The sequence below is a fragment of the Phocoena phocoena genome, chromosome 14 (assembly GCF_963924675.1).
Source record: "Phocoena phocoena chromosome 14, mPhoPho1.1, whole genome shotgun sequence".
In the NCBI taxonomy this organism is placed as follows: Eukaryota; Metazoa; Chordata; class Mammalia; order Artiodactyla; family Phocoenidae; genus Phocoena; species Phocoena phocoena.
Window position 1 is genome coordinate 7,262,021 of NC_089232.1, and position 26,505 is coordinate 7,288,525.

Below are 26,505 nucleotides of genomic sequence, written 5' to 3' on the forward strand. Positions count from 1 at the left end.
GTAACCTACAGTAAGGTGTAGTGAGAGGCGAGGCCTGGCCCTCCTGGGACTTTACCAGGTGGATTATTGACGATCCATTTCTGGCCCCGAGGCCTCTGCTGGCCTTGTGGTTCACATATTTAATTAGCATCAGAGCCACGTGGTGATTCTTCTCTTCCTTTTCCTCTTCTGTGGAGAATTGAAACAGTCCTTTGTGTGAGTAGATCGTGACCAAACAGCAGCAACAGTCAGAACCCAGAGCATTTCCACGTGCAGGGGGTGTTGCTGGCGTCCTGGACAGGCATCTGGGTGACTGGCCACCATCATATCCTGCTGTGTCCTGGGCATTTTTGTTTAGGAGACTGTCAGTTGCTTGTTTGATTTGTGTGATATTTCTGTTCCTCAAGGATTCTGGTAAATCGTGTTTGAACAGTTTTGAAATTAAGTGTTGTGACAATTCCAATTCACTTACTACTATTCAACTCTTGAGAGGTTTACAACGGTATTCTCAGTATAGGGAAACTGAAATGGTCATTTCTGTTGTATTTTTGGTAGTTAATATGGAAAAAAAGAAAACATTGATTAACTTTGCAGTTAAAAGTTAAGTGACTAAATAGGGGCACTTGGGCCAGTTCAGTTAAACTGCAAATATTTTTAGCATTTTAAGTCTTGTAAGGAAATGTCAAAGAGAGATGCCATAGGAAAGCCTGTTTTGCCACATGTGGCTGCTTGATGTTAAGCTGTGGCTGTGATTCGTTGCCTTTGCTCTGTGTTGGCAGCTACACACATAGCATCGAAGCTGTCAGCTGTGATGAAGCTCTGGTAGACATCACTGAAATCCTCGCAGAGACCAGACTCACTCCTGACGAATTTGCAAATGCTGTCCGCACGGAAATCAAAGACCAGACTAAATGCGCTGCCTCTGTGGGAATCGGTTAGTAGCCAGCGTATCTTGTACTACTCATTTTCCTCAAAGCAGTGCTCTGGGACCGTTGAACACGGCTTGATTTTTAGGAGTGATCTTTAGGTTTCGTTTTTATCACCGTACCGCATAGGTCTCCCACTTCTGAAACAGTTCTCGGCATGGCTCACAGTTGGGCAAAGCATGAGATGAAAGTGTTGGAAACGTAAGTAAATGATAACGTCTTTGGAATAAACAAGTTGGAATATTTCTTGTTCTTCAGAAATGGGGAATATTGGATGCAATGTATGTCAACAGTATTTTTTTCAAGTGAACAGAGGCGGTATTTAAGGCAGTGCAGTGTGAGTGGGGTTTGGAGTTCCATGCTGTTGCGTCTTGTGGTAACTCAGTTACTTTCTGAAGCTTCCTGGACCGCTCAGCCAGCCCTGTCTTCACTCTCTCGGGGCCAGAAGTTGCTGTTATTGACTCATCCACACGCACACCCCATTACCCCCTCCCCCCACCTGTTCTGTTTTGTCTCTAAGCCGTGTTTGCTTCCTCAGCCCTTGCCATCATTGGTCCTCCTCTTGTCGACTCTCGCAGCTGTGTGCTCTGGAGCCCCCTCTGTCACCCTGAGCTTCCCCGTGTCCCTCCTGTCTGAGCGAGCCCAGTGCCTCTACCCATAGGAGATCTTTACTGGGTACCTGTCCCGAGAGGAGGGCAGGGCGTCCAGCCCCACGCAGGGCCTCGTGCCGGAGCGCCACGTGCAGGTCTGGAGGCAGAAGCAGGAGTGAGGGGAGATCCTCGGCCAGAGCCTCTCTTGGGGTCTGTGTGTGAGTCTGATGAGCCTCTCTTGGGGTGTCTGGGGTGTCTGGCGTGGGTGTGAGAGGCGCACCCCCAGGAACTTGCTTGCTGTCTTTAGGGATTAACCAGCCCTGGGAGGGCAGGCCCTCCCCGTCGGAGGGATTTTCAAGATGTCAGAACGTCGTAAGCTGCAGAACGTACAGAGCGTGAGGAACACATTAACAGCGTCCCTCCCCTCCGGCTCCCCGGCGTGTGGCCTGCACCCCCTCCTCAGCGTTCGTTTAGGACTTGCCTTCTGGAGTCCACTGTCAGGCACAGGTTTAGTTCTTTGTTGTAAATTGTATTTATTTTAAATTTACAAGTGGGGTGACATGAATAGGTCCTTTTAAGTTCAAGCACGTAATTAAGTCAAAAATCCCAAATGATGTTTCCACTTCTCAGCCCTCTTTTCTTCAGAACTCACCACTTTTATCGTTTTAGTGTGCCTTGCCAGTACTTTTTCTCTTCATGAATATCTATACATTTACCCTAGGAAAACACACTGTGTTTAATGTAAGTCTCCTGTAAAACTAAGATAATGTGCTTTATAGAAGTCTTCTGTAATTCGTGGAGATTTTATTATTTACACAGAAGTTCATCTGACCCCATTTAGGTATTTCTCAGATGCCTGATACCTTCTCGGGCTCCAGTAGCCTTCTCTCTGCCCTGCGTTAGTTGTCTGTGTCCGTTCACACACCTTGGACCTCGCTGTCACTGTCTGTCTCCTTTTTTAAGACGCTCATATCGTACCCTCAATTTCTACTCCACGTGTTCTGGTCATATAGTGAGACATCTGGTTCTCTGGGCTTCTCCTCCCCAAGTCCAATGGCATTTCTTTGGCCTTATTTCTACCCAGCGTGGATCCATTGGTTGGTAAAATGAGGGACTTCCCTGGTTTTCCAGTGGTTAGGACTTTGCGCTTCCACTGCAGGGGGCCCGGGTTGGATCCCTGGTCAGGGGACTAAGATCCCGCCAGCCAAGAACAAACAAACAGATAAACATTGGTTGGTAAAATGAACTGATTGCTGGTCATTGCCCACAGTTCCTGTAAACCTCCAATCTTAGATTAGGACTGTTTTCTCTATTCCTTTACCTGGGTAGGAGATGTTGAAATGTCACGTGTTTTGGAACAGAAGGTAACATCTGTCCAGGAACCATGCTGGTTATAATCTGTAATACTTAACAGAATTCTGCCAGTTTTGTACTGTGTTTGAAATGATCAAAGTTGCACATTATTTTCATTCTCTTTAGAAATTTGATAGGTAACCTGTCTCTAGATGTCTTTGTTAAGAAATTTTGAAAGTAATTGTGAATATTTCTTGAATGACTTCTTTCTTTTCTTTTTTTAAAAAAAAAAATTTATAGGTTCTAATATTCTCCTGGCTAGAATGGCAACTAGGAAAGCAAAACCGGATGGCCAGTACCACTTAAAACCAGAAGAAGTAGATGATTTTATCAGAGGTCAGCTAGTTACTAATCTACCAGGTAAATACAAATCGTTTCTTTTTAACTTTTATTTGTTGTAAGTATTCATTAGTGCTTTTCATAGATGTATAACGTTTCTTTCTTTTTTAAAAAATGAATTAAAAATTTTTCATCTTTTATTGAGTGCCATGGGAAACAAAATTTAGAACTCCACAATGAATATCCTTTCAGTTGGTTTATCAGAACCTTAATATAACATTTTAGTTTTGCCTCTCATGTGTTTTACTTTAAGTATTTAAGTATTTCTCAAGTACCAAGATCAAGGAATTCTAAGAAGTCATACTTAAAAGAATATGATGAACTTGACTTTTGGTCCTTTAAATAAATCAAAATTGAAATAGTGTACTTCTAGACCCAAGGTGAAGTTTTGAAAATCGATTCCCCTATTTACAAAACCGTCCTTCCAAACTAGTGATACTTTTCTGAGTTTACTAAACAAATAGTTTTAAAAGTAGAAAATATATAAACCATATTAGGGAGAAGAAAACCTAAAATGAAGTGTTGTATTTTGTTAACTCAGGCTGAAGTAAAATGTCCAAAAAGGCATACCTTTCTCACCTAATGGGCAGGATGCTTAGTTATCTTACTTTCTTGTGTAGTGTGGCTAGCTAACCTAGCGTGTAAAAACCTTTCTCTTTGGAGAAATCAAGTATAATTCATTGTAACTGGAAAATGGTTGCCCTTTTGGGGCCTTGAACAGATGTAATTTTTGTGTGTAGGGCAGTTCATTTCACAATTATTAAATATTGAGACTTGCTTTCTATGGTAGGTACCTCTTTCTAAGAAATTTCTCTAAGCCATGTAGTAATCCAGGATACCATTTCAGATCATCCTCTCCTGTTTTTGTAAAGCAGCCTGCATTAGCTTCACAAAGCTCCCAGGTGTTTGTGGTGGGAAAGTTCAAGAGAGTATACTTTTGGTGAAAGGTTTTCTTTTTATTCATTTGTTAAAAGTTTTAACACTTTTAACAGTGGATTTAGTGGTATTTTTAGATGCATGTTCTTAAGTCTAAGAAAAGTATATCTGAACTAACTTAGAAATTTCTGTTATAGGCCAAAAATATTAAATGACCCAAATGCCTGACTCCCTAGTAAATAACATCCAAGAATGTGGTAGTATCAGAAATGTGTAATATGACATTTTGATGGTCAGTTTGAGGTTAAGTTTGAAGAGTAACCTTATAAAATCATGCTAGCAAATTACCTTATTAGACAACACAACTTAGGAGTTTTAATAACATGTCTTATTGCAGTTTTATATAAGAAGGAACCAGTGTATTTAAAGGGCATGTGTTGCTGAGGCTCTGCCATAACAAAACACCACAGACTGCGTGGCGTCAACAGCAGCAGTTCATTCCCTCAAGAATCCTGGGGACTAGAGTCCACGAATGAGCTGCCGGCCCGTTGGGTTTCCTCTGAGGTCTCTCTCCGGGGCGTGTAGGTGACCGTCTTCTCCCTGTGTCTTCACATGGTGTTTTCTCTTTGTGCGTCTGTGTCCTGATCTCTTCTTATAGGGACACCAGTGATACTGGATTAGGGCCCACCTATATGACCTCTTGTTCCCTTAATTACCTTTACGAAGGACCTTTCTCCAGTTATAGTCACATTCTGAGGTACTGGGAATTAAGATTTCAGCATGGGTATCTTCAAGAGACACAGTTCCGTCCACAGCGCCATCTTTCTACTGCATCATTCTTGTAATTTTTTTTTGTTTGTTTTGTTTTTTTTTAACAGAGAAACAGAGAGGTTTTAGTTTTAGTTCCTTGACCTAGTCATCTTACCTTTCACCTTCATTTGCTTCCTGGCTGGAAGGACTTTACTTTTTGAAGGGCACGTGTGGGTTTATGTGTCCCGGTTGAGTTCTTAGGCACAGCCTTGAAGTTCCTAAGAGAACCTTGAAATCTGGGGGAGATGGGGGCGGCCAGGATCGGCTTCCTCTGGCGATCCCCCTGCTCCTCTCTCCGTGAGAACCAGCTTGTAGCCTGTGGCCGCCCAGAATTGTTGGAGAGATTTTCATGTGTAAGACTATTGACTTTTATAAAAATCCCCAAATTTATTTTCAGGAAGATTTAGAACATTTCAGCATGTAAAACATCAGCCTTTTCTGTTGTTACTCCTGCCCTAAGATGGTAACGCATCTCAAGTACGAGCTGCCCTCTGAAAGCAGGCTCCACACGCATGGGGGAATTCTTACAAAAAGGAAACTTGTTCATCTTTGTTAAAAATTTGTCATTTCCCGAAGATAGTTGAAGGTGAATACATGGTGACTATTAACATTTTGTGGCACATGCTTTGAGTAAGTTCTGCTCTGTAACCAATAACCAGAAGCGGGTCCATGTTAGACGCGCCTCCCCGCTTGTCCCCCGCCAGCTGCCTCTGTCCCTGTGTGCCCTGCCCGGTGACTGAGCACACGGCGTGCCTGGCACACAATCATTGCAGCCGCGTGAAAGGGGAGCACATGCTGGTAAGTCTATGAAGGCGCCCCAGAGTAGTGACTGCACGTTGTGCTAGCAAACAAACTACCAGCGAGAGCTGTTGAGCTAATGAAAGAAAGGACTGTCCCCAGCAACTGTTTAAATGCGGTAGCTCTCTCCACTGTTTCTGTGGCTCTTCGCAAGGCTTTCCACCCTGGCTTGTAGGACCTTCTGCCCCTTGTCCATCCTTTGCTGGGTGTGTGCACCCACTCTGAGGTTTCCAGCTCTTTCTTCTCGTGTCAGATAAGCACTGCGGCCGTGTCGGTGTACATGACCATCTACACTGTCCTGATATGGGAGCCACTAGCCAAGTGAAGCTAGAAAACTTTAGGTTAAATTCATTAAAGTTAAATAAAGTTAAAATTCGTCTTCCCAGCTGTACCGCCCACATTGCAGTCAGTGCTCAGTTACCCACATGTGGCGGGTGCCTCCTGAATTGGGCAGCACAGAAGAGAATGGTCCCGTCACCACAGAAAGTTCTGCTGAGCGGTGCTAACTTAGATGGCGAAGGTTGATTCTTTGGAACTTGACTTTGCTGCGTCTCTGGACTGTCAAGGTCCGGGTGCTGGGAGGAGGCATTCCTGGCTGTTCTTAGCCTGGGGTCATGGTTCCCCTTCAAGGACAGGTGCCACATCTTCGTCCAGTGGCTTCACTGGCAGCTTCCACGGCTTCAGTTTTCTTCTCTCCTTCTCAGAACCTTGGTTCCTCACTGCACATTCTCCTTCATGTTTCCCTTCTAGGTGGCTGCACTCAGCGTGACTCTCAAGACCCTGTTACTTCCTCCTTAGAGGGGCCTCCTTTCCTTAAAAACGCTCACACGAAGCAATCAAACTAGCACCCATTCGGGGTCTTGGTGCTGATTCCAAGCCAACTTTTCCCCCCTGTGCAGACGTCATAGGGGTTAGAGGTAGACCATCCATATGCCTCCTTCCCCCACTCACCTTCAGGCCATTCCATTCCATTAGGTGAGCCTGTAATGGAGAGGAACCTCTCTTCTTCCCTAGAGGGCAGTTCAGTTAGATTAGGTTGATCGCGGTTAGGTTGGTGGTATTCAATGTAATAGTCTTTCTTTTGTACCTCTTAGTGAATAATAATTGTGTTCTGGTATACTCAAGAGACTCTCAAAAGCTATAGGTTTTCCCCCTGTCCATCCCAGTGCACACAATTAATGCAGGATTATTGCCTCTTGCTGATTTTGCAAATCAGGGAGAACAGATCGGCTGCCCAGATTTGTCAGGGAAAGAACATGATCACATCTTGAGGGTGGGGAGTTGCGGCAATGATGGGACGGAAAAAAATAGAGACAGAAAGCGTTCCCTGAACACGAACAGCTGCGTAGAGTGTCTCTGGCTTTGGCCACCCTCGTATCTGATTTGTCCCTTTCGTTGGGTTCCTCCTCCCCATCTTGAAAAATACTCCAATAGGTTTCACTTAGAATTTCGTCTTTTTGTGAATGGTCTTCATCTGGAGGGTTCTCTTGTTGTTAACTCAGACTCTGCTATTCTTGCTTGTTCTCTGTTCTGAATTGAACTTGAAAATGGCACAAATGGGATACAGCACCCTTAACACCTTTCATCTGACTTCCATTAGGGGACAGATTTTCTTGGGTTAAACTTGTCTCGCCCACCTCTGTGGTCATAGACCTTTTGTAAAGTTGACCACCTCCCTCCTAACCGTGTGTCTGCGTAACTGCTCCAAGAGGTTCTCCTGGCAGAACCTGGACGAGAATACTCCTTCCCCCACTAGGGCCACTCAGAGAACTGGAGCCAGAAGTAACAATAAAGGTGACAGATAGGCGACCCCAGACTCCACTCTGAGCCCCCTGGTAACATCCTACAGAGGGCCAGACCGCAGTCTTCCTCACTGATGGACAATACTGATCTCATGGTGTGGAGACCATTTTAATAAGAGTTTTAGTTCCCCCAGGTTACTCTTAAATCACTTTCCCAGACATATGTACCTTCGTTAAGCTTTTGGGCACATGGAGAGCAACAGAGCTCATGAGCATCGTTTGGGCGAGGCTCCAACCTTGCATCTTGCAGACAGTGACGAGGGGCTGCTGCACGCTGGCCCAGCTGCAGGACACTGCCTGCCTTTCCAGGGAGAGGATCTTTGTTGGTAAAAGACATCTGTCCTCCCCTCGCTGCTACTTTGCTCAGGAAGCTTCATCCCCACGTCACTTGTGCCACTTTGTCCAGTATGAGAGCAAGCACCGTGGGCTTGGACCTCTGTCATGACTTCTTGTTCTAGTTCCCATTCAGAGAAAATGTGGCTGAACCATTGAGAAGTTTGGTCCTCGCCAAAGTCATAGTAGAATCCCTAACATTCCTGAGTCTCCTAGTATGTCTGTAAGTCATACTATAGACTAGCTTAAACGAGTCTGTAACTTAGTTGATTTTGTAAATAGAAAACTTTTTTACTCAGTAATAAATAAAAATAACATTTTTTTGGAGAACTTACTTAGTCATACACACTTGAAAAGTTCTGGTTCACCTATAGGTAGAGTCCAAATTGAGAAGTAGCTTCTAAAAATAAGTTGACTAGTATGATTGCACCAACCAAAAAAAAAAATTCTCAATCTATGAGATGCTTCAGTTATGTCACTTCAGAATTTTAAGGGAGATTATTTTAAACTAGTTGTTTGTGCATGAATAGTTATTTCATAATGCTCAATTGTTTTTAATAGCTTATATGCAGAATTAAAGAACTGTCCCTTTCCTAGGAGTTGGACGCTCAATGGAATCCAAGTTGACATCTTTGGGAATTAGAACTTGTGGAGACTTGCAATATATGACCATGGCAAGACTCCAGAAAGAATTTGGTCCCAAAACAGGTCAGATGCTTTATAGGTTCTGCCGTGGTTTGGACGATAGACCAGTTCGAACTGAAAAGGAAAGAAAATCTGTTTCAGCTGAGATCAACTATGGAATAAGGTTTACCCAGGTACTGCTCTCTTCACAGGTTTTACCTTATATTCTTTATATTTTCACATAGTCCTGTCTCTCCAACTAGACCGTAGACTCTTGATGCTTGAAATTAAGTCTTAAAACTCTTGCCGTTCCCAGAAGTGGCAGAATGTTTTTAAGTAGACAAGAGCAGGGCACTAAACCATACACATGCTTAATATTGAAAGTTAATCTACTTGAGAAGAATTGTTAGGCATGTAGGAAAATAACATGGAGGGTATTTTTTTATGTTTGTCTTTCTGTAGCCAAAAGAAGCAGAAGCTTTTCTTCTGAGTCTTTCAGAAGAAATCCAACGGCGACTTGAAGCCGCTGGCATGAAGGGTAAACGCCTGACTCTCAAGATCATGGCGCGAAAGCCGGGGGCCCCTGTAGAAACTGCGAAATTCGGAGGCCATGGAATCTGTGATAACATCACCAGGTAAGCTTATCTTAAAAAGGATATTGGACACTGATGTTTCAGTGCAGGTTATTACAATTAATGGAAAACGAAAAAAAAACAAGGAAGAGTAGGAATAAAAATCTGCAAAACGCTGATGTTCCTGGATGTCCTGCGGAGCCAGGTCTCAGCTCAAGACTCAGAACTACGTTGACTTGCCAGCTTCCAGGCCAGCCTGTCTGTGTGTCCCTGACCGGGCAGACTGTTCTTGGGGTCTTGAGTTCAGTGCAGGGACAGAAAGGGAGGCGGTTGTGGACTTGGTGGAAGGGTCTTGCAGGGAAACGTCAGTGTAATAATTCAGAAAATGACCTCAATGAGACAATGTACTTCACTTAGGGAGGTGTAATTTCTTTTTGTGAAAAGATTAATCAGACTATGGTAGTCTCTGGAAACTGGTAGAAGGCATTTTAAAACCCTGTTTTTTTGTTTTTTTTTTTTTTATGTGAGGGCCACTAACATAAAACTGCATGTAAGATTTGTGGCCAATATGCAAATGCCTAATCCTGTGTGTGCCATTTTACACTACACGTGCCTGGGTGTTAAAGTTCTGGTTGATTGACAGACAGATGTGTGTGCCATTTTACACTACACGTGCCTGGGTGTTAAAGTTCTGGTTGATTGACAGATGTGTGTGCCATTTTATACTACACGTGCCTGGGTGTTAAAGTTCTGGTTGACAGACAGATGTGTGTGCCATTTTACACTACACGTGCCTGGGTGTTAAAGTTCTGGTTGACAGACAGACAGATGTGTGTGCCATTTTACACTACACGTGCCTGGGTGTTAAAGTTCTGGTTGATTGACAGATGTGTGTGCCATTTTACACTACACGTGCCTGGGTGTTAAAGTTCTGGTTGACAGACAGATGTGTGTGCCATTTTACACTACACGTGCCTGGGTGTTAAAGTTCTGGTTGACAGACAGACAGATGTGTGTGCCATTTTACACTACACGTGCCTGGGTGTTAAAGTTCTGGTTGACAGACAGATGTGTGTGCCATTTTACACTACACGTGCCTGGGTGTTAAAGTTCTGGTTGACAGACAGACAGATGTGTGTGCCATTTTACACTACACGTGCCTGGGTGTTAAAGTTCTGGTTGATTGACAGACAGATGTGTGTGCCATTTTACACTACACGTGCCTGGGTATTAAAGTTCTGGTTGACAGACAGATGTGTGTGCCATTTTACACTACACGTGCCTGGGTGTTAAAGTTCTGGTTGATTGACAGAATGCAGCGTGGCAGTTTCTTCTTGCTGTCTGTGCGTTCTAAAATGCCTCACAGTTTCCGAGAACTGTATGTTGTGATGCATTCAGCAGCACCTAGGGGCTCCCCCTGTCTAAGCACAGTAAGAAAATCAGCCTTCGTTTAATCCTTTTTGGAAAATCTAGATATTCCAAAAATCTAGTTACAGCATTAAGAAAAACTGGGATTTTAACTGTACTTTATTTCCCCCAATTCAAGGATAATATTCAGCTTTTTCAGTAAGCACATATCTGCTTGCTGTTACTGGTATTTGTTCATTTTTGTCCTAAACTTTTAAAAAAGTTTTATTTTGAAAAATTTAAACATGGAAGTAGAGAAAACAGTGTAATGAACCCCATGTACCCTTCACCTGATCTCCACAATTGCTGGTGGGCACCTGCACCATCCTTCCTCCCCTTCCCCCTAGTTATATTTTTGAAGCAAATCTCAGATACAGTATCATTTCTTCCACAGATATTCACACAGGACAGTTCAGAAATCTGCCTGCATTGCTGGCAGTAAAGTATACATTTTGCCATGCACTTAAAATAAATATCTTTGGATGAGACATCATAAGGCATAAATAGCACGTGATTAACTGAAACAAGTGTAATTTTGTACATGTAATAAGATGTAGATCGATTGTAAGCTATTAATTTAAGCCTAACGTTTTGGTGGTATTGTAACTGCATAAGAAATGCTTTAGGTGAGAGCTTATGAAATATTGTAATACTGATCCTGTATTTCCTCTAATTCAGGGGTTGGCAAACTACTTCCTGTGGGCCACATCCAGCCTGTGGCCTGTTTTTACATGATTCATGGGCGCTAAGAATGATTTTTATATAAGAGATTGTAAAAAATGAAGAATAGGTGAAAGAGACAACAGAGTACAAGCTGTTTTCCATCTGGCCCTTCCCAGAAGTAGTCTGGACCCGTGCTGTAGTCAAACTGAAGTCCTGTGTGGTTTAGGAAACTCAGAAGTATATAATTATTCTGTAATCTCTTGTAATTGGCCTTAATCAAAAGCTACATGGCAATCACGTGACTCACAGGCACATTTTGATACTGTCATCGAAACGACAAAATTTAAGTTGCGTAAGTCAAAGAGCCACATGTAGATTGAGATCGTGGCTCGATTATCACTTAGGAAAATTTTTCTTATAAGTTTTCCTTTTGGGAAAAGACTTCTTCCTTCTTGGAGTTCTTTTCTGTATATGTGCTTTTAATTTGAATTGTGTGTGTGTATATATATGTATATTATATATATTTAAATGTGATAAACGAAATTGAAAAGGTCAGATACCAGCTTCCAGTCCTTTGCACCTCTCCCCAGCTCTGAGCACCATACTTTTCAGCCTTTTTGTGGTTTCTTCTGATACTTATATCCGTACTTCTAGATATATACTTAAACTGCTGTTTCTGTCTTGAGTCTTGCAGAACGTTTGCGTGACTTTCTACTGTAGAAGAGGATTTTCTCCCTTCTGTCCTCCACTGCCTGTTGCTCTTCTCCCCAGACGTGTTTCTTTCCTTTGCCCCCAGTCAGGTCGGTGGGTTTTGGTTCAGTCACGGTCCACTGTCCCATTATTATGACATGTACATACTGTACATAGCTGGTCCATATTGTCCACTAGGATCACATTTTCTTTCCTCTTGAATATGTTTCTCCTGGAGTTACTGAGTATCTCGTTTTGCTTGCTTTTTTGTGAATTTGCCACTGAGTTTATCCCCAGACTGCCTTCCACTGTGACTGTGTTTTAACACATCAGCAAGTCTGTTACTGTGATCTCTTTTCTTGGAGGCCTTTCTCTTGGGGCCCCCAACCTGCTACTCGGGTCTGAATTTGTTTAAGACTTGCTGAAAAGTTGGAGTCGTGGGGTGTCCCTTCTCTGTGTTGGATCCCTGTTTTCCTAGATCCCTGGTCTCATATCTTGAGAAGGAATTCATGGGTGTAAACCTGTCTATCCTCATGCCCAGTGGTTTGCTGACTTAAAGGTTATAAACATATCTTAGAAATCATTTTTCCTCATTTAAAGGCTCCATTGTCATCATCTTTTCAGGGTTACTGTTGAGAAGTTCACTGCTCTTCTGATTGCCTGGTCTTGATAGGAGATCTGCTCTTTCTGGAACTTTCAGGATCTTCTCTTTATCACAGGTGTTCTGGGATGGTATCAGTTTGTCTTCATGCCAGGTACTTTGCCGGTATTAAATTTACCATTTCTAAAAATACTAACATTTTATTTTACATTGGAGTTTTTGAATTTATTCTTTGGAAGATGCAGAATTCTCTCTTACCTCTTAAATGTTCTTCTACTCCCAGTGTCAGTCTGTTTCTCTGAGTTCCTTTTTTCCTGTTCTGGTTGCTGTCTTTTATATCAGAGATTTTCTTCAAGCATTTATCTATCTCACAGTTCTTGGCTGTTATGTGTGAACTGCTGAAATGTTGTGGGAGCCTCTGGACTCACAGTGGGACACGCAGACCAGGGGGCTTCACTCTGGGAGGGCGGCTGGAGGGGCTTGGTCTTTGGTTACCACAACCAGCTGGCAGTGTCTGTGGTTCTTCCTGTGACATGTTCCACCCAGGGGATGGGTGGAGAAACGGGTGTACTGTGCTGCTTCCGAGCGAGGGGCCTCGCTCGTCCTCTGCTGTACCTGACGCCCCCTGTAGCTTCTCTGTGTCAACATTCCCATCTCTGGGAAGCTGTCCAGGAAGGAGGATGGCCAGCTGTGAGAGCCTGCTTCCCAGGTATTCTCTCCCCCTCCTTTCAGACGTATCTGACACCTCTAATTGCTGAGCTCTTCTGAGGTTCTGTAGCATAAATTGGCTTATCTCAAAGTTGGTGCCTTGTTTTAGGCATTTAGCAGGCATTTGAGTATTCTAAATTATGGCTGACATTTTTCCTCTACGCTTGTCTTCTGTCCTTTTTCTATCTTTTAAGAGTTTACACCTTTCAAAAATAATTTCAAGTCCATTTAGTGTTGTTTTGGAAAGAAATGAAGATAAACACGTGTTTAAACCACTATGGCCCACTACAAATCTTGCTTTTAAGTTACTCTCTATTTATCTGTGTGAAATAAATTTAAGGTAATCATTAGGTAACAAACCAATGGAAATTTTTTGCAAATGATTTCCATAGAGAAATAGGTACTTTTCATAGATAAATACATAATGTATTCATAGTACTGAAAAAGGAGAGTAAATGTAGTCTTGGGCACCTGATATTGCTGGCACATTTTCTGGTCCCCCTTGAGGAGTTCTTACAGATGTAAAAATTGCATATTGTGGTCTCTCTGGGTTTTAGACGGGGCGCCACCATACTTCCTTCCTCAGAGGTGTCCACACATTTCTGTATCCACATGCCCGTGTACTGGGCGTATTCACATGTTGAAAACAGAGTCAGGAGAATCCGGGAGATTCATCTTTCTCTTCTGAATATTAACCGTACCTCAACAAAGATAATCTTGCAACCTAAAACATCTCTGGGAATCTAAAACGTTGTATTTACTGCTCAGGCTTTAGTTGCAACATAATATGCTTATATTTGAATATACATTAACTGAAGTACATTTCTTTAAAACATTTTTCTCAACTTATTTTTGGTTGACCAGCTCTCTGAAAGTCCCAATGTTCTTGATTTTTCTTTTCCCACTTGTTGCCAATGTAATTAATTTAGCATTATTGGCTTCCTTGAAAGGAAGACTATCTCCTACTTTTTTAAGGATCATATTTAATACTTTAAAATTTAAACTTCTTGATAACTTGCTTTACAACTTTAACTCTTTAAACCGTTCCATACTACTGAGGTACCAGGGAATACATATGGAATGTAGCTTTTGTTCTTTTAAAAAAGTTAGTTCTGTCACTTACAGGACTGTGACTCTTGACCAGGCAACGGATAGTGCAAAAATAATTGGAAGGGCTGCACTAAACATGTTTCATACGATGAAACTCAACATATCGGATATGAGAGGGGTGAGTAGTAACATATTAAAACAGGATTTTCTGTAATGTTTTTCTTATTTGAGGGTTGAGCGGACGGTGGTCACGGTGCGGTTTAGGGGGTTTATATGCAGCTTTTTCAGCTCCACTGATGAAATATAAGAGAAACTGAAAAACGACTTTCTCATCTGAGCTGGTCTCCTTATTTAAGAATTCACATTTGTTCTGAGATCTGTTTTCTGCTTAGAATAATAAGTATCATATCTTGAATTTTTATAGTGCCTTTCTTTTAAACAACCAAAGACCTATCTTAACATGCGTTATTTGCTTCCTGCTCTGGTTCCCGCAGAAGGAGACGGGGCTGGAGGGAGTGTGAAGCTGCAAATGTTTCTTGACCTTTAAGGTTCTTTTTCATCAGAAGTTTGTTCTGATGTCTGATAAACGATGATCTAGAAGGAAGAGTTTACCATGGGCACGTGAGGATGCATATCAGTGAGGGCATCAAAAATGTGAAAGCCTTCATTTTCTTGAAGATTAACCTTTGTAGGTTGTGTGTGAGCAAAGGATAGTTACTCGCTTGGTATGGGTGTTGTGGAAGGATTAAAAAGTCACTAAGCCGGGCTTCCCTGGTGGCGCAGTGGTTGAGAGTCCGCCTGCTGATGCAGGGGACACGGGTTCGTGCCCCGGTCCGGGAAGATCCCACGTGCCGCGGGGCAGCTGGGCCCGTGAGCCATGGCCGCTGAGCCTGTGCGTCCGGAGCCTGTGCTCCGCAACGGGAGACGCCCGTGTACCGCAAAAAAAAAAAAAAAGTCACTAAGCCAACAGTGATGATCCTCCTCCCTGGAGTACTGTCATGGGCAGGGAGCGGTACTTATCTGTGTGGATACCTGCCGCGTACCCACTGCCCACCCTACCCCCAAGCCCGGTTTTTATTGACAAAAATGATAGGTTAAAGTAAGGTTGCAAATAGACTGTCCCCTGGTTAAATTTTGTTCAAGTTTTATTTTAAAAACTTAATTGGGACTTCCCTGGCGGTCCAGTGGTTAGGACCCGGCGCTTTCACTGCTGTGGGCCCGGGTCCAATCCCTGGTCAGGGAACTAAGAGCCCACAGGCCGTACGGCATGGCCAAAAATAAACAAACACAAAAACTCAATTGATGAGAACTTCGGTGGGTACAGTATTCCACATTTTTGGAGTTCCTGATTTTGAAGAGCTAATGTTTGGGTAGATTAGATACTCTAAAATTGAGAGTAGCTAGTATAGGTAGTATAGAAGTCGTTTTCGTAATAAATTGTATAAAAGGCTGTTTGAATTTAACTTTTTTTCCTAGAAACCTATTTTGTTCTGGTTCTAGGTTGGGATTCATGTGAATCAGTTGGTTCCGACTAATCCAAAGCCTTCTGCATGTCCCAGTCGCCCGGCAGTTCAGTCAAGCCACTGTCCTGGTGGGTCACACTCTGTCCTTGACCTCCTCCAAGTTCAGAAAGCTAAGAAGCCTACGGAAGAGGAGCACAAGGAAGGTCAGTGCTCGTCAGCGTGGTTCTCATTTGGAGCTTATACCGTCCGGAGTGGGAAGTTAGTGTACAGGTCGTCCAGCCTTGCTGCCTGTGACTCTCAGAAACACCCTGACATTCTGAATTACGATGAATCAGTAATAAAGCTTTATCTGTAATGGATTAAAGTGCACCCTTCCTCCCCTCCCTCTCCCCCTCAGTGAAGAGGCTGTTTTATGTCATTTCCTGTGTTTTCAGTATTTCTGGCTGCTATGGATCTGGAAGTTTCATCTGCCTCTAGAACTTGCACTTTCTTGCCACCTCTGTCTTCACATCTGACATCAAGTGTCAGTCCTGTTACTACTAGCAAAGCTGAGTCCTCAGGGAAATGGAATGGTCTACATTCTCCCATCAGTTTAAAATCAAGACTTAACCTGAGTATAGAGGTCCCATCACCTTCCCAGGTATGTATTTATAGTTGTAAATATGATGTCAGTGCAAAAGTAGTTTTACAGTAGAAATGATGTTTATAAGTTATCAATACAGCCAAGAAAGGGAGAAAGGGCAGCTTGACGGGGTGGATCATGGTGTTAGTTCCAAATGGGAAACAAGTTCAGGGCAAGATTGTGCTTTTGCAAAGATTTGCGACTCTCGCGGGTTGTAAAACGTGGATGAGAAAGCCCGTTCTGTGAACTGCCACTGTCGGCAGCCTGTGGACCTCCCTCTCACAGTTGTGATCACGTGGACACAGCTCTGGTCAACAGCACGGCTTTGCTGCTCATTAGTAGAGGCCTTTTGTCAAAGGTTTCTCTTGCAGCATTTGCAAACAGTTCTCTCTATAGGGTAAATGATTTTCCAAACACCAGCTATTAATTCCATTGGTGTGGTCTGTAAATGTGGTATGCTGTTGGCATTTTTGCTTCTTGGAAACTTTACATAGCACTTCAAGCTCTGTTGGGAAAATCAGTTTTCTCTGTTCCCCTAAGTGGTGGGATGTGCTGGCTGTGAGGCCAGGGAAAGGGGCGGTTGAGAAGTGCTTGCACTAGGTCACTGGTGCTGGCGAGTGACCCCAAAATGGTGGCTCCTAGCGAGGTAAGACTGGCCTATCGGCGTATGGTAATTGCTTGTTTTCAAAGGGATGGATGGGCAGAGGATTCTAGTGTGTAGGCTGGAGAGTTGAACTTCTAGAATCCCTTTTTCCTAGCCTGCTGCTCAGACGAATATAATTTATATTTGGGGGCAGATAGTCTCCTGTCTGAAAGGTAAACCAGCCTCTGACCCAGGACTCTTTACCTCATCCCAGAAATGGACATGCACCTTAGGCACTGGCCGCTTCCCCTGGGCAAAGTTTAAGATTTGAGCTTGACAAGGGCCCGCCGGTCTGTCTGTTCCTGTGCAGGAGGTTCAGTGAGGAGACATGGCTGAGCTGACCCTGGGGTACCGGCCAGGGGCCTGCCCTTGTCATCTCGAGTCCACGCATGACCAGCCAGGCATCAGTGGCAAAAGACCAAGATGTTTCAAAAACGTGCTGGTTTGGGGGTGGCTCTCCTAGCTTGATGATCTGCACCTTGTGTTCACGATCCATGATGTTGCAATGGAAAGGAAAGTGGGGCATGAACTCTGGAAATGCATCATCTCAGCATCTGCCTGGTGTCTTACAGCTAGATCAGTCTGTCTTGGAAGCGCTCCCACCTGACCTCCGGGAGCAGGTGGAGCAAGTGTGTGCTGTGCAGCAGGGGCAGCCGCCTGGTGACAGGAGGAGAGCGCCCGTAAACGGCTACAGCACAGGGGTGTCGCCACAGCCAGCTGGGACAGTGTTGTTACAAATACCGGAACCTCAAGAATCCAACAGCGATGGGGGAATTAATGTAATAGCCCTTCCAGCATTTTCACAGGTGAATTGAATCGAGGCCCTTCTACCATAGTGTGAATATCCTCGGCCATCTGGCTCCCAGCTCAGGGCACTTCTCGTTTCCTTTTCTCCTTTGCCCCTTAACCTCCCGGTGGCTGACTCCGTCCCTTGGGGGAGGAGGGATGGCCTGTCTCCGCATCACCTGCGGGACACAAACTGACAGAGCAGCCAAGTGTGGACAACAGAGGGCAGAGAAGAGGGAGGCTATGGGGTGTGGGCACTCACAGCTTCCACCCCAAAGACAGAAACACTCTGTTTCATTGGCCTGAGAAGACCCTGGGCCACACTCGAGTACCAGGGTGAAGATGTGTAACCGTACACTAGGGACAGTAACACAATCAGAGTTCGATGTTTAAGAAAAACATCACATATGCACCTGTTTTCTTGCGTTTTGCTTCTCATTTCCTACTAGTGCTTCTTGCCCTGGTGGTTCTGCACAGTGTTTTTGTTTTGTTTTTTTAATTAAGTCAATTCACATTCAAAGCTGTATTCCTTATTCTCACCCTATAACCTTGTGAGGATTTAGGAGCTTTGACACTGAGGACCTAATTCATACAGATCAGAAAAGTATGATTTGAAATAAAGTCTATTTTGTGAAAAATATAAACCAGCCGCCTATATAGAGTCAGCTCAGGTTTGACTTTGAACTTTCTCTTTTCCGCCAGGTGGACCCTGAGGTGTTTGCGGCCCTTCCAGCAGAGCTTCAAAAGGAGCTGAAAGCAGCCTACGATCAAAGACAAAGGCAGGGAGAAAACACCCTTCACCCGCAGCAGGCCAGCACATCCGGTAAGCTCTGCAAGTGACACGTAACAGAAGTGAAGATGTGAGACATGAAATTGTTGTTTGATTGTTGTAGTATATATATATGATGGCCCAAGTCTTTAAGCTGTTAGTCATGTTCAGTGCTCTTCACATCAGGGGAACGGAACTAGTACGCACGCAGTACAGGTTAAGTGCTGTCAAGAGTCCTAGGTGGATTTGTATCTGTAGCTTCTTGACTTAAAAGTCTGAACAAGCTATTACCCAGAAATCTTTTGAATTGATTATCTGTCAAGCCAGTTGTCCTTTGAGACCGATCCTTCAGAGGATGTAGGTTTAAAGCCCAGAATGTGAAGAAGGTTTCTTCTGAACACGCGTCACAAATACCACATTTAAAATGAAAACAGAATACTGCCCTGCTGAACTGCTGGAAGGAATTCGCCTGTGAGTTTTCATTGACTGCCGCGAGCCCCGTATAGAGAAGCAGGTCCCGAATGTCACCAGTAAGGGGCTGAGCAACCCTAGGAAATGCGGGGCCACCTCAGGGAGGCCTGTGCTGTGTGCATGCGTGTGTTCAGGGCTGCTTTTGGGAGGAGGAAGGGGCCCGTGCTGCTCTCCAGGCATGTTGTGTTGAGGAGCTTATGTCCATCTTCTTTTAGTGCCAAAGAACCCGCTACTGCAGTTAAAACCAGCAGCGGTGAAAGAGAAGAAAAGAAACAAGAAGAAAAGCCCCATCAGTCCCCCCAGAAAGATTCAGAGCCCTTTGAAAAACGCGTTGCTTAACAGCCCTGCGAGAACTCTGCCAGGGGCCTGTGGCAGTCCCCAGAAGTCAGCTGGTGGATTTCTGAAACATGAAGGTCCTGCCTCTGAGAAACCTCTGGTAACTTCTTTCATGCTTTTTAAACTTTGACCTTCTCTTTCCATCAGATGTTTATGTACTCGATGTTATGTAAATATAGCACTTTCTATTATTTGTTTTCTTAACAGGGAGAACTCTCTGCTTCCACTTCAGGTGTTGCTGGCCTTTCTGGTTTGCAGCCTGAGCCGTCTGCGTGTGTTAGACCCCCAGCACCCAACCTAGCTGGAGCTGTGGAATTCAGTGATGTGAAGACCTTGCTCAGAGAATGGATAACTACCATTTCAGGTTGGCCTGGCTGGTACTGAGACGTGATGTCCTATGACTACAGAACATGAACTCAGCTCTATAGAGGAACTATTTTCCTAAATCGAATGAACGTAAACCAGCCACCCCCCCCCCAACCTTTTGACCTCTGTGGGCGGCTCGGAAAGGTTCCTTACCACAGCCCACTCGTGTGGCAGCTCTGAGTCACTATCGTAGCACGTAGTTTCCTTGGTCCCTGCAGATCGCTGCCCTTTCTCCTTCATAAAGCATAAGTTGGTCCTCATTTGAGATTTCTCCCCTCTCTAGATCCAATGGAAGAAGACATTCTGCAAGTTGTGAAATACTGCACTGATCTAATAGAGGAAAAAGATTTGGAAAAACTGGACCTAGTTATAAAATACATGAAAAGGTAACTATTCCGTGCTTTTACCCAAAGGGAAAAAAAAACAGCATGTCTGTCACCACAGCTACTGGAGGGAGGTGGTGAGCGAGCCGTGCCCTTTCTGGCCATCAGTTACGATATGTATGGTAACTGCTCTTCAGCATTACTGAAAAGGGAAGGCCTGTATTTTGAATGCCAGAGAGAGAAAGAGGTGCCATAACATTGACTGGGGAGTATAAAATGGTCAAAACGAGACTGCTCCTCCTCTCAAGGTTTATAGAGTTTAAACCATAGAAGTACGTTTTTGAGTTATTTCTATACAGACGTTAAAACCCTTAAACCCTAAGTATCAATATATATGTTAAACAGCTTCTTGAAGGAATCGAGTCTTTCCTGATCGCTTGTCTCTCCTCACCTGCAGGCTGATGCAGCAGTCGGTGGAGTCGGTTTGGAATATGGCATTTGACTTTATTCTAGACAATGTTCAGGTGGTTTTACAGCAAACTTACGGAAGCACATTAAAAGTTACATGAACGTGACCAGGGAGCCTGCTGCTCTCCGCTAGCTGTGCCATAAGTGCTTGTGAGGTATTTGCAAAGTGCATGATAGTAATGCTCTGAGTTTTATAATTTTAAATTTCTTTTTAAGCCAAGTGTTTTTGTACATTTCTTTTCAATAAGTGCCAAATTTGTCAGTATTGCATGTAAATAACTGTGTTAATTCTTTTACTGTAGCATAGATTCTGTTTACAAAATGTTTGTTTATAAAGTTTTATGGATTTTTACAGTGAAGTGTTTACAGTTGTTTAATAAAGAACTGTATGTATATTTTGTACAGGCTCCTTTTTGTGAATCCTTTAGGAAGCAAATCCTGAACTATTACGGCTGGACCGTTACACGCTTCATGCTAAGCTTTGAAATGCCTGAGGGGGCCCAGACTGGTGTTCTGCTTGTTCCAAGCAAGGGTAAAGAAAGCTTCCAAATCCTCTGATCACTCCTGACCCAAAGCATGAACACAGGAACATGTTAAGAAAATCTTCTTTACTTCTTCCAAGAGGAGGAATTTACATATTTTTGAATTAGAACACACACACAATTGAAGATTAAGTTTTTCCTGGGAAAAATTATGTCCCCCAGATGGTTTAGAGGTTTTTGTCTTTGCCTCTACTGGCCCTTGAGAAACTTCAATCCTAATGAAGAATGGTCCAGATTTTCAAATGTATATAAAAGTATTTTTCTATGCTCTATGTTATGCCATAACACTTTAAAAATATAGTTTATAATTCTATGCCAGTGAATACTCAGGAACATTTTCTTCCAACACCCCACACTGACTGACTTCATTCAACACTGTGCTATAAATAGGTAGTCAGATATTAGGGATCTGCCAGAAGAATTACTCTGATGCTAATAGATCTCTTACCTCAGGGACCCACCTCCCACATTCTTCAGGAAAACCATAACAAACTAACTTCAATCAATCAGACTAATATGAAGAAACCATTATGATGCCTCTGTAACAACTTAGTGTTATACACTGAGTCCAAACAGGTAATCAATACCCTATTGATTGATTGTCTCATCAGAAAATGTATGCATGATGGAATTTGCTAGGACAAAGCAGACCAAGATGGAGGTATGAATTCCTAATGTTAACATGTGCTGGTACACAAGGTATGATGATGGATAGTTAATAAAAACTGAGAGAACAAGCTGCACGGGGCTGGAGACTCACAGAAGAGCAGCTACGCTGACAGGAAGCCTAGCAGAGCTCGCGGGTCAGCGTCTGGGTTCTTTATTGGAGTTCAGAACTGTGTGCTGAGTACAGTGGACTCTCGTGACCACACAAGCAGTAAGGAGCAGCCAGTTTTGCTTTACACCGTGGTTTCACACAAAGCAGATAAATACCAGAATGCCTAATCTTCTATCTTAAAAAATTCCTAAGGGCATATGGCAGAAGAACGCATGGGGGAAAGAAAAAAAAAAACCACCACTGTGGGAAGGGTATGCATAAATAAGTATTTCTTACCTCAAAAAAGTCCCAAGTATCAGAAAATCTGCAGAAGCTTGGTTAATCAAATACTGCAGTACTGATTTAATCAGTATAAAATTGAAAGAGCTTTAGATCTGTAATAAAAATCCAGATTTGGGGAAGGGCAACCTTTAAAACAGCAGCCAGTAGAGGAGGACTGGGGAAGGCGTGGACGAGTGCGCAGGCACGCCGGAGCCGGAGCTGTGGGGACGTGTAATCGACCACTGTCAAACCAGTGTAAGTTTCTTGGTTTCTCATGGAAAACATACGCCTATTTTTTTTTCCTTCTATGCTTAATTAGTTCATCAGTTTTCAGATAGGTCCATTCCATTTTTTGCCTTGTTTTTCTTGGTAGTATTACAACATCATTTTGCATTTACTCCAATTCCTGACCCGTGTGGAAAAATTAGATGATTTCAAATACTTTCTTTAGCTCCACAATAAGCTGCCAGTCACTCTTCTGCATCTCGTCTCTGAACCAGTCTTTGAGGGCGTCGATGGACTGCCTGCTGATCTGTAAGGCCCAAGGCACACAGTGAACAAAAACAACGTAACGAGTGCCAAAGAAGAGCATGGGGCCCCGACCCTGCTCATCACAGACGGACGGCTCAGGCAGAAACCGCCAACGCGGAGCCAGCCTGCCTGCCTGCATTTTCTGGGAGCAGGATGCCAGCAGCACATCTGTTTGCTGGGGATCCGACCTAGAGTCCTAGCGGGCACTCTGTCAGGAGGCCAGGCTACAGGCCAAGCCCTCAGCTCCTGAGTAAAGGCCATCAGAAGAGCCGACGGCCCCCTTCCTTAAAAGGGGCCACTTTTGCTGAGTGAGATACTTACCTTACTGACGATAATATCTGTAGCTTCAAAATGTCTTCCGTACATTTTGGGAGATTCACCAGGGATGGGTTCTATTTTGACACAGACTTCCTGTCCTTTTTTTGCAACATCCACTTGTTTATGGTTTACTTCAATACTTGTTACTATTCCAATGTCAACGAACTGTAAAGTAATAACAGAAACTACGATGTGGGCAGAGGAATCGTGGCAGTCACAGGCGCCCAAACTGGACAATTAATTCATGTAACTGGAGTGAATGAGCCAGCTGCAAAGCCTGGGCCCTGTGCCCCTCTATCACCTTGGTCTCTGGGTCTCTCCGCAGTGTGATTTTTCTCACTGGAGAACTGGGGGTGACACCACCCCACCCCGTCTGCCTTCCCAAGATGGCTGTGAGGACAGGTCGCTCGTGTGCTTGAGCAGCAAGAGTCCTCAGCGTGGGCCGCCGGGGCCCACAGAGCTCTGTCCATCTGCCGTGTCTTCCCCACCCCTGCCCTTCCACCGTGACAGCTCCCAGAGTAAAGAGAGGCCACAGCAGGCACGGAAGGTGGGGATGCAGGCAGAGGGGCCGGACCCGTCGTGTGGGCCCCGGCGGCCACGCTGAGGACTCTGCTGCTCATTCTGAGGATGCGACTTGGGAGCGACCTGCCCTCAGTCAGTCTGGGGAAGGCAACAACAACATCCCGCTCTGCTGCCTGTTTTGCTAAGAGATACAGGGCAGCGAGAGTAAAACAGGTAACCTGGTTTGGCCGAAGCCACACAGGAGATCACTGCTGTCAGTAAGTGTCCTCGCTTAGCCACTGGCAGAGAAGCATGACTCCTAGAAGCAGTGAGTCACAGCACTCGGAGGACGTCAGGTGCCGTCTCCCACTAAAGGAACCAAGTCTGGGGCAGGGAAAGTCCTAGATGAGCCTGGAGCACAACGCACCACAAAGGAAGAAAGGGCCCCAAGTGCTATGTGCAAGGACACAAGGCAGCTTGAACGGGGCTCCCAGTGACCAAACGCTGGATAACTGGGGTCTCAAAAAAAAACCCGGTGTGTTTCAGATACCTAATGAAAAGGCCGGGGTGGGGGGGGAAGGTTCTTTACAGAAGCGTGTGGGAAGGGGGATCACAATACTGCCACCATCCGTGTCATAACTACTCAGGCGAGGACTGTCAATGGTGGTTAAAGCCGCTGGGAAGCTCACAGGGACTCTCAGTGCTCCAGGTGACTGAGTCAGTACAGCGCGCAAAGACCTATCTCTGATGGCGATGCTGAGCTGACAGCACCTTCTCTGATCACCCAAGTTTGCACTGCGACAGTGACAACCCGTGTGACAATTCAGAGGCACGCAGGAGCACCTGTGTGCACAGTATCCTTCCCAATCATTCTAACTTGCATCTAGTCACAAGGGAACATCCAGACAAATCCAAGCTGAGAAATCATCTGTGGAACTGCTGTTCTGGACTCTTCTTTAAAAAGAATGGCAGACCGTTCATCATTGAGACTAAAACACTAATAACCAAATGCAGTGCACCTCGAAGGAACCCTGGGCCAGGTCAGCAAGCAGCATTACTAAAGACATTTGGGACGATTGGTAAAAAGTGAATGTGAACTGTGAACTACAGATTTTATTGAATTAATGTTATTTTTTCTTAGCTATGATGCTAATCTAGAGGAAAGACATGAGTGTCCATTATACTATTTTTTAAGCTTTCCCCAGACTCAAAACACCAAAAACTTTTGAAGAGCAATAATTCTGCAACTTTCATTACCTGAAGCACTGACACCAGGTGCTTGAGAATCAACACTGATTAAGGAACACTGATACTGAGTTTGTATAAGTTACAGGAGGTGACAAGCGCTGCTTGATTTGTTTTTTATCACTCTTGACTTCCCAGAACTGCTTTAAGAGATGACACACTTTCTAAAAAGTACAACCAGAACTTACATTTTTGCTAGGCACGCACATAGGTGTCCCCTGCTTCACCTGGCCTGCTTCCACAGTCACGCCCATCACTATCGGATCTCGAGAATTGAAAATAAACTGAGGCAGAATTTTTATCTTGCAGGGAAATACTGCTATGTGTCTAAAAGGAAAAAAGAAAACCCAAGAATTTTTAAGCTTACAAAATCACTTCGAAGCATAAAAAAGCAAATGCAGGTGAATATGAGGCCTCTTCTCCCCTCAGCTGAGGGCAGCAGGAAGGCCACACATCAGCGCTCAGGGGTCCCTAGGGTGCTACATCCTCTCTTCATCCTCCTCCTTCCCCTCAGAGCAGCTGCATCACAGGAGCACGTTGGGCCCAGACCAAAGGCTGAGCCCCGCCCCTGAAGATGGAGCTTGAGTGCCTCGGTGGAATCCACCATCAGGTGTGTCCTGGGGCCCGTGTGAGGCCTATTCTGAGGACCACACAGGTATCAAACCACATCCTCCTTTTCTCTACCATGTTCCCACATCAGTTGATCCAAAAGGACACTATTTCTGTGCTTATGAAGCATATGCTTAGAATGCTTTAATGGTTTGTAGCATTTTCTTCTTTTTTTTTTTTTTGTGGTAGGCGGGCCTCTCACTGCTGTGGCCTCTCCCGTTGCGGAGCACAGGCTCCGGACGCGCAGGCTCAGTGGCCGTGGCTCACGGGCCCAGCCGCTCCGCGGCATGTGGGATCTTCCCGGACCGGGGCACGAACCCGTGTCCCCTGCATCGACAGGTGGACTCTCAACCACTGCGCCACCAGGGAAGCCCTGTAGCATTTTCTTAATCAAACTTCAGTCTTTCCCCTTCAGGTTTCATGATCTAAAGTGAGCACACCTCAATCTAAATCCCAGTATTTACCAGTCTACTTTTAAAATGTACCTCAGACTGAGCCATCCCTCCCTCTGGTCACGCTGGTCTGAGCCTCCACCACGTCCTGCCTGGACTACGGGGGCCTCCTGACAGGCTCTAACCAGCAGCCCCCTAAACCCCGCCTGTGGCCTACGGGGTCCTACAGGATATGGGTGCTGCCAACTTCTCTACCGCAGCTCCTGCCACCCTCCCCGAGGGTCACTGTGGCTGCCTCCACCTCTGAACACGGCCCTGCTGGCTGGTGGTGTCCTTCCACCTGACACCTCCTGGGTGTCTGGGCGGCTCGCTTCACTCTCCCCAGCTGAGCTGCCTCCCCACCACACTATTAACCACAGCTCTCCTCGCCTTATCTAGGCCCTGCCCTGCTTCATCCTGCGCTTATCCCAACTTCTCATGTGTTCTTCACTTGTCTTCCCCTAAGCTCCGAGAGGCAGGGACCTGGTCAGGTCCATTGACAAGGGCTCCCCTGCACCACAGGCTCTGTCAGGTTTGCTCGAGGAATGACACCTGCCAAGGAATGCCTCACCTCCTTTCGTTTTCTAATTTTCCACACTCTCACGGTGTTACCTCCATTCCATGCAACCCCAGATGAGGAACTCCAGCAAGATAAAGTCCCCAGATGTAGCAACTACTCACCCGTTAACGCAACCTAGGTCTGCCAAGTTAAAGAAAATTTAAAACTAAGCAGCAATGTTACAGAGAGGATTGGTCCACACACTGCTAGAGTGTCTCAGGTGGGCCAAGTTCACACACTGCTAGTGTCTCAGGTGGGCCAAATCTGTGGCGTACAACACACCACCTGAGGATGCAGCTTCCGGGAGACGAGCGAGTGCCATGCTTCTGTTGTCTACACACCTGGCTGGTATTTGGAAATCC

At 44.8% G+C, this 26,505-nt stretch overlaps 2 protein-coding genes across 3 annotated transcripts in view; one reads left to right on the top strand and one right to left on the bottom strand.

Moving 5' to 3' along the window:
* Positions 1-20,469, top strand: part of REV1 (REV1 DNA directed polymerase) — a 59,126-nt gene extending 38,657 nt beyond the window's left edge. For both annotated transcript variants that reach the window (XM_065891044.1, XM_065891045.1), the window contains exons 10-22: positions 759-913; positions 3,089-3,208; positions 8,404-8,624; positions 8,893-9,065; positions 14,197-14,299; positions 15,622-15,787; positions 16,019-16,224; positions 17,422-17,655; positions 18,338-18,458; positions 19,091-19,311; positions 19,419-19,575; positions 19,861-19,963; positions 20,358-20,469. In XM_065891044.1, coding sequence (XP_065747116.1) covers positions 759-913; positions 3,089-3,208; positions 8,404-8,624; positions 8,893-9,065; positions 14,197-14,299; positions 15,622-15,787; positions 16,019-16,224; positions 17,422-17,655; positions 18,338-18,458; positions 19,091-19,311; positions 19,419-19,575; positions 19,861-19,963; positions 20,358-20,469 — 2,092 coding nt within the window. The remainder of the gene's footprint in view (positions 1-758; positions 914-3,088; positions 3,209-8,403; positions 8,625-8,892; positions 9,066-14,196; positions 14,300-15,621; positions 15,788-16,018; positions 16,225-17,421; positions 17,656-18,337; positions 18,459-19,090; positions 19,312-19,418; positions 19,576-19,860; positions 19,964-20,357) is intronic.
* A 1,904-nt stretch (positions 20,470-22,373) lies between these two features.
* EIF5B (eukaryotic translation initiation factor 5B) overlaps positions 22,374-26,505 on the bottom strand; it is a 66,910-nt gene continuing 62,778 nt past the window's right edge. The window contains exons 22-24 of the mRNA XM_065890970.1: positions 24,733-24,871; positions 22,802-22,963; positions 22,374-22,481 (exon numbers count right to left, since the gene is read on the bottom strand). Coding sequence (XP_065747042.1) covers positions 22,374-22,481; positions 22,802-22,963; positions 24,733-24,871 — 409 coding nt within the window. The remainder of the gene's footprint in view (positions 22,482-22,801; positions 22,964-24,732; positions 24,872-26,505) is intronic.